Source organism: Silurus aristotelis, assembly GCF_946808225.1.
Source record: "Silurus aristotelis genome assembly, chromosome: 10".
In the NCBI taxonomy this organism is placed as follows: domain Eukaryota; kingdom Metazoa; phylum Chordata; class Actinopteri; order Siluriformes; family Siluridae; genus Silurus; species Silurus aristotelis.
In genome coordinates this window covers 1140424-1147923 of record NC_139583.1, presented here as the reverse complement: position 1 = coordinate 1147923, position 7500 = coordinate 1140424, and the positions used below count along the sequence as shown (strand labels likewise).

Sequence of the window (7500 nt, the reverse complement as noted above, 5' to 3'; positions counted from 1 at the left end):
TGTGTGTGTGTGTGTGTGTGTGTGTGTGTGTTCACTCATACACTTACTGTTAGTCTGAGTTAAAGATAACCTGAATATCTGCCATTGTTAAACCTGGTGTGTGTGTGTGTTTCTGCAGTGTGGACGCCAGTGTGTGTGACCTGCTGAACTGAAACAGTGAGGATGAGGAGCAACGCTGGATTTAAACTCATATAAATATATATATATATCCACACACACACACACACACACACACACTGAGTCAGAGCACTGGTGTACTGGTCTGTGAGACGCGTGTATATCTGCCTAATCACACTGTTAGACGCTTTCAGCTTTCTGATCAGAGTGTAAACGTTCACGCCCACGCTCACCACTCCGACCAATCAGCATCCGGCTTCCATCGAAACCCCGCCCCCTTCTTTCATCTTTCTTTCCATCTTTTTCTCTCTTCAACCATGGACGCTTTATTTATTTGGTGATTTGTCTCGGGGGTTAAAACATGGTGGCTGGGCCACTGCACGCACACACACACACACACACACACACGAGTTGAACCGATGAGCGAGCGTGAGCATTACATTGAACACAAATAGACGTAAATAACGAGCTTTTTTTTTTCCACGATTTTATATCTTTGATATGAATTTATGAATATATTCCGTGGGATGTAGAATATGGAATATGGTTCTTTATTTTTTTAAAGCTTTTTAAACGTGCTGTGTTCATCCTGAACTTGACATGTGCAACCTCACTGTAACGTCTTCCCACGATGCTCTCCTTCACCACGTTAAACAGCTGGAGGAGTTTTGTACAGATGTTTTGATGCCCAAATAAATGATGCCAAGCAGCAGCCTGTGTGTCTTTTCTCTCTGATCCCTAAAAACATCGAATTAAATAGACGTTTCGATTTTTAGTGGATTGTTGCTGTGGCCACGCCCATTTTCTATTGGTGCATACGCACTATTTATGAATTCCTATTTTATCATTATATAAAGTTACTGGTTTTATTGTTCTGTGAACTCATTTTCACATTGCATTTGGATTTTTTTTTTATTGATTGTGTAAATACACAAAAATGTATGAATCAGTCATTGAGCTCATGTTTATTTAATCTGTGTGTGTGTGTGTGTGTGTGTGTGTGTGTGTGTGTGTGTGTGTGTGTGTGTGTGTGAGAGAGAGAGCTTCAAATGACATTGTACAAGTGACACTTCACTGGTATTTAGTCACTAATGGATTATTGTGAATAAATTGCACCAGCAAACTAAAGAGAAAAAAGAGAAATAATTAGTCTCATGATGGATGTAAAAATGAAAATGTGATCGTAATGATGGTATCATTTCCACTCGAAAGTTCGACTTCCTGTTTTAACTCCAGTGTAACATAACTTAATTTCTCCCACACACCTTAATCAGAGGAGTAAAAATGTGTAAATGGGGTATGTGTATGCAGTGCAGAGTAACACCATGCATGGGGGGGGGGGGGGTATTTATTCTTCTGTTACCCGTCATCTGGTGTTCTTCACTGTATTTCCTCTTCACTGAATCATTGGAATTCCAATCACAGCTCCGAAATCAGTTTATGGGAAAGCAGCAGGCGGATCGCAGCTCTGAATCATTTGCATTTCCACCACACTGTCAGGATCATTTGCTTCTCAAATGCTGTTATGCAAAGATGGAAAACTCCAAACTGAGAACTAAAGGAAGTTTTGATCTGAATAAAAGATCAGTGGAGCTCTCGTTCTCTACAATGAAAAATGTTGTTCTTGGTGATTTGTCTTTACACAGCAGAGCAGCAGAGCTGTCGTTCCTCTCCTCGAGGCAGAGAGAGGGCAGCTGGGGCAGTTAGGTTATGTAGGAGATGCAACCTGAAGGAGTTTGGAGACTGTAAGGCAGGGGTCTCCAATCTTTTCCAGAAAGGGCCAGTGTGGGTGCAGGTTTTTATTCCAACCAATCAATGGTCACACCTGATAGTCATTTACAATGATGATCATTAGATTTGAACAGGTAGAATTTGGTGCGTACTCGCTTGGTTGGAATAAAAACCTGCACCTACACCGGCCCTTTCTGGAAAAGATTGGAGACCACTGCTGTAAGGTGTTGGCAGGGGACAGTGTAGCTAGACAGCATCGGATGGTGGTCTGTAGGATGGTTTTGGAGGTGAAGAAGAAGAGGATGAGAGTGAAGACTGAAAGAAGAATAAGATGGTGGAAACTGAAGGAGGAAGACTGTAGTGTGAGGTTCAGGGAAGAGGTCAGACAGGAGCTCGGTGGTGGTGAAGAGGTGCTGGATGATTGTCGAACTACTGCAGAAGTGATGAGGGTGGAAGCTAGAAAGGTTCTTGGTGTGACATCTGGAAATAGAAAGGAAGACAAGGAGACGTGGTGGTGGAATGAGGAAGTGCAGGAGAGCAGAAGGAGAAAGAGGTTGGAGAAACAGAAGTGGGATCGACAGAGTGATGAGAAAAGTAGGCAGGAGTACAAGGAGATGCAGCAGCAGGTGAAGAGGGATGTGGGGAAAGAAAAGGAAAAGGCATATGAGGAGCTGTAGGAGAAGTTGGACACTGAGGAAGGAGAAAAGATTTTGTAGCGATTGGCCAGGCAGAGGAACCGAGCTGGGAAGGATGTGCTGCAAGTTAGAGCAATAAAGGATGGAGAGGGAAATGTGTTGACTAGTGAGGAGAGTGTGTTGAGAAGATGGAGGGAGTATTTTGAGCAGATGAACGAGGAAAATGAGTGAGAGAGAAGGTTGGATGATGTGGAGATGGTGATGCAGGAAGTGGATAGGATTAGTAAGGAGGAAGTGAGAGCAGCGATTAAGAGGATGAAGAGTGGAAAGTCGGTTGGACCAGATGACATACCGGTAGAAGCGTGGAGATGTTTAGGAGAGATGCAGTGGAGTTTTTAACCAGATTGTTTAACAAGATTCTGGAAGGTGAGAGGATGCCTGAGGAATGGAGAAGGAGTGTGCTGGTACTGATCTTTAAGAATAATGGAGATGTGCAGACCTGCAGTAACTACAGGGGAATAAAGTTGATCAGTCACACCATGAAGTTATGGGAAAGAGTAGTGGAAGCCAGGCTGAGAGAAGAGGTGACCATCTGTGAGCAGCAGTATGGTTTCATGCTGAGGAAGAGCACCACAGACGCATTATTTGCTGTGAGAATGTTGATGGAGAAGTATAGAGAAGGTCAGAAGGAGTTTTGTGTGTTTGTGGATTTAGAGAAAGCGTACGACAGTTTGGAGAGAGGAGTTGTGGTACTGTATGAGGAAGTCTGGTGTGTCAGAGAAGTATGCAGGGAGAAGAGGTGGAGAAGGTGGAGGAGTTCAGGTATCTGGGGTCAACATGGGGGTATATCAGTAGGAAAATGCTGAGGATGGAGTCACCAGGAAGGAGGAAAAGAGGAGGATGATGGAGGAGGGTTATGGATGTGGTGAGGGAAGACATGCAGGTAGTTTAAAAGAGGCAGATGTAGAGGACGGGGGGGGGGGGGCGTTTTTATATATATCTTATTAAGCAATTAGCCATATACAAACAACGTGACAATAACAAGTACAATTTACATTATAATACACACAGCAGGTGCATGAAAATACTAACGTATACACAGATATTTAGGGGAGAGAATTTTTTTTTTAAATAAATAAAAATTTGTAATAATAATAAAATGTAATAAATAAAAGGATAAAAATAAACAGGGCTCTGGTTTATTCTGTAAATCATATTTTTCTTTTGTGAAGGAAATAAATTATAAAATGCAAAAAACGTTGGTTTCACTTTAAAGTATTTCGACTTGTGTATATAAAATGTTCCCATCAGAAGTATTTTATTAACAAGAACGTGGTCTTTGTTATTGTTCATTACGAGTGTAAAGATCAAGTCCTTTACAGTCAGAGTTATTAGATGTGAAACCACACACACATGAAGTGAAAAAACAAAAGTTCACTGGTTTTAATATCATCACAAAATATACATGTATTAAAATCTAATCCAAATCTTAGTCGTAAATATTCACTGAGTGGATAAACTTTATCCTGCTTCATATTTTGAAATGTATTTCTTTAATTTTGGGTGATAATGGAAGTTCCAGATACTTGGCTCTAAGTATGTAAATGGAATCTTCTGAAAAGTTCTGTGAGACTGAGTTCTGTAAACTATCATAGGATAAGAAAGGGTGTGAAATACATATAAATCAGTTTGTGTGAAAGCTGACTTCCCCTGACAGGGGGCTATAGAGACGAATGATCCGCTGTGGCGACACCTAGTGGCAGAAGCTGAAAGAAGAAGAGAAAGAAGATGTGTTAAGTGAATCGTCATTGGGACAGTGGTGGTCTGTGATTGGTCATTGGGACAGTGGTGGTCTGTGATTGGTCATTGGGACAGTGGTGGTCTGTGATTGGTTGATGGGACAGTAGTGGTCTGTGATTGGTCATTTGGACAGTGGTGGTGTGTGATTGGTCATAGAGACAGAGCTTATCAGTGTTGTTGGGAACTGAGTTTTCAACACTGAGGTTTGAACACTGATTTCAACTGACAACTAATGACGCTATACAGCAGTGAACCAATCAGCAGCTTTCCTTCAGCCGGTAAACCCCCCCCCCTCCTCCACTCCCTCTGTTATTACTCTTTTATAGTCCTCCTCACTCACTCCGTGTTTTTATGGTCAGTTCTTCTCTTTGTTCCTCACATGTCCTCATTATTGTTTGTTCTGTAAACACTTTAAACACATCTGGAGATCAGTTATCACTCTTCTCTCTTCCCGCGACACCCGTATTCCGGCGAAACCCCGCCCCTTTGCGCGAGGATTGGAAGCTAATATGAAGACATGTCCACGTGAGTGCGACTAAGTAGCCAATCGTATAGCAGAGGGGACGGGGCTTACCGGAACACGGTTGAGCAAAAAAAGAAAAAGAAAGTGTTTCAGTCTCGAGACAGAACATATGAATAAACAAACAAGATCAAAGATACAGGATATTTATTACTTTTAATTAAACTTTCAACACTTTCAGGTCCGTTTTTCTACCGAATCTGCGACTAAGACAGATGTTACCGAAATGACAGCGATCCTGTGGATGATTCTGGCCTTCACTCTGCTTCCGTATCGGGTAAGTTAGCGAGCTAGCTACTGAGGCTAGCACTGAGACTAGCACTGAGACTAGCACTGAGACTAACACTGAGACTAGCACTGAGGCTAGCACTGGGACTAACACTGAGGCTAGCACTGAGACTAGCACTGAGACTAACACTGAGACTAACACTGAGACTAGCACTGAGACTAGCACTGAGACTAGCACTGAGACTAACACTGAGACTAGCACTGAGACTAACACTGAGACTAGCACTGAGACTAGCACTGAGGCTAGCACTGGGACTAACACTGAGGCTAGCACTGAGACTAGCACTGAGACTAACACTGAGACTAGCACTGAGACTAACACTGAGGCTAGCACTGAGACTAACACTGAGGCTAGCACTGAGACTAGCACTGAGGCTAGCACTGAGGCTAGCACTGGGACTAACACTGAGGCTAGCACTGAGACTAACACTGAGACTAGCACTGAGACTAGCTCTGAGACTAGCACTGAGACTAGCACTGAGGCTAGCACTGAGACTAGCACTGAGGCTAGCACTGAGGCTAGCACTGGGACTAACACTGAGGCTAGCACTGGGACTAGCACTGAGGCTAGCACTGAGACTAACACTGAGACTAGCACTGAGACTAGCACTGAGGCTAACACTGAGGCTAACACTGAGACTAGCACTGAGGCTAACACTGAGGCTAGCACTGAGACTAGCACTGAGGCTAGCACTGAGGCTAGCACCGAGACTAGCACCGAGACTAGGACCGAGGCTAGCACTGAGACTAGCACTGAGGCTAACACTCAGACTAGCACTGAGGCTAGCACTGAGACTGGGACTGAGGCTAGCACTGAGACTGGAGCTAGTTATTAATAATTAATCATTAACAATAATAATAAGGAGATCAGATCAGTCATGTTACTTCTCATCCCCCAGTCTGTACTTCAGCCTGTTTAAAAGCCTTGATTGTGTACCTGTGCAGGTAAACACACTGGTTATTATGTGCTGAGGAAGTGAAAGCAGTGGGGAATTCCAGAGCGTTACACTGTAATGAAAGTACACACCTGACAGGCTGGACTGCTCTCACACACCTGGGCATGTACACACACCTGAACTGTGGTAGACAAACAGCATCTGCAGGGTGGAGTGGTGAACATGTGCTGACAGAACAAGTCAACATTCACCATCAGAACACTCACAGGGAACCCAATGGGATGTGTTACAGCCCTATAGGAACTGATTCTGCCCTATAGGAAGGGGTCACTTCTGTGTGGGCAGGGGTTACAGTCCTATAGGAAGGGGTTACAGCCCTACAGGCAGGTGTTACAGTCCTATAGGAAGGGGTTACAGCCCTACAGGCAGGTGTTACAGCCCTACAGGCAGGTGTTACCGCAGTATAAGCAGGTGTTACAGCCCTACAGGCAGGCGTTACAGCTGTATAAGCAGGTGTTGCAGCTATATACAGGTGTTGCAGCTGTATAAGCAGGTGTTACATCCCTACAGGCAGGTGTTACAGCCCTTCCCGGCAGGTGTTACAGACCTACAGGCAGGCGTTACAGCTTTATAAGCAGGTGTTCTCGCTGTATAAGCAGGTGTTACAGCCCTACAGGCAGGTGTTACCGCTGTACAAGCAGGTGTTACCGCTGTACAAGCAGGTGTTACCGCTGTACAAGCAGGTGTTACCACTGTACAAGCAGGTGTTACAGCTTTATAAGCAGGTGTTACAGCCCTACAGGCAGGTGTTACAGACCTACAGGCAGGCGTTACAGCTTTATAAGCAGGTGTTCTCGCTGTATAAGCAGGTGTTACAGCCCTACAGGCAGGTGTTACCGCTGTACAAGCAGGTGTTACCGCTGTACAAGCAGGTGTTACCGCTGTACAAGCAGGTGTTACAGCTTTATAAGCAGGTGTTACAGCCCTACAGGCAGGTGTTACAGCCCTACAGGCAGGTGTTAACGCTGTATAAGCAGGTGTTACAGCCCTACAGGCAGGTGTTACAGCTGTATAAGCAGGTGTTACCGCCCTAGAGGCAGGTGTTACAGCTTTATAAGCAGGTGTTACAGCCCTACAGGCAGGTGTTACCGCCCTACAGGCAGGTGTTACAGCCCTACAGGCAGGTGTTACAGCCCTACAGGCAGGTGTTACAGCCCTACAGGCAGGTGTTACAGCCCTACAGGCAGGTGTTAACGCTGTATAAGCAGGTGTTACATCCCTACAGGCAGGTGTTACAGCCCTACCGGCAGGTGTTACAGACCTACAGGCAGGCGTTACAGCTTTATAAGCAGGTGTTCTCGCTGTATAAGCAGGTGTTACAGCCCTACAGGCAGGTGTTACAGCCCTACAGGCAGGTGTTAACGCTGTATAAGCAGGTGTTACCGCTGTATGAAGGGGTTACAGCTGTATAGGAAGTTATTACCGCTCTATCAGAGGTTATTACAGTGTCTTC

General features: G+C 44.7%; 2 protein-coding genes and 1 long non-coding RNA gene across 8 annotated transcripts in view; 2 read left to right on the top strand and 1 right to left on the bottom strand.

Annotated features, from left to right (window-relative positions):
* LOC310732189 (CDC42 small effector protein 2-like) overlaps window positions 1–829 on the top strand; it is a 15944-nt gene extending 15115 nt beyond the window's left edge. Inside the window, exon 5 of the mRNA XM_083552539.1 lies at window positions 119–829. The gene's annotated coding sequence lies outside the window, so the exon portion shown is untranslated. The remainder of the gene's footprint in view (window positions 1–118) is intronic.
* Window positions 1–7500, bottom strand: part of LOC310732193 — a 44236-nt gene that overhangs the window by 28856 nt on the left and 7880 nt on the right. Inside the window, exon 1 of one of the 3 annotated variants that reach the window (XR_014535369.1) lies at window positions 1–112. This exon is cut by the window's left edge and continues 963 nt beyond it. The exons of the other annotated variants lie outside the window; for them this stretch is intronic. This is a non-coding gene — a long non-coding RNA (uncharacterized lncRNA). Of the gene's footprint in view, window positions 113–7500 lie in introns of those variants that run through there. 3 annotated transcript variants of the gene reach the window in all.
* sppl2a (signal peptide peptidase like 2A) overlaps window positions 4835–7500 on the top strand; it is a 14696-nt gene continuing 12030 nt past the window's right edge. For all 4 annotated transcript variants that reach the window (XM_083552419.1, XM_083552418.1, XM_083552417.1 and 1 more), the window contains exon 1: window positions 4835–5080. In XM_083552419.1, the coding sequence (XP_083408545.1) occupies window positions 5030–5080 (51 nt within the window). In that variant the 5' untranslated portion in view covers window positions 4835–5029. The remainder of the gene's footprint in view (window positions 5081–7500) is intronic.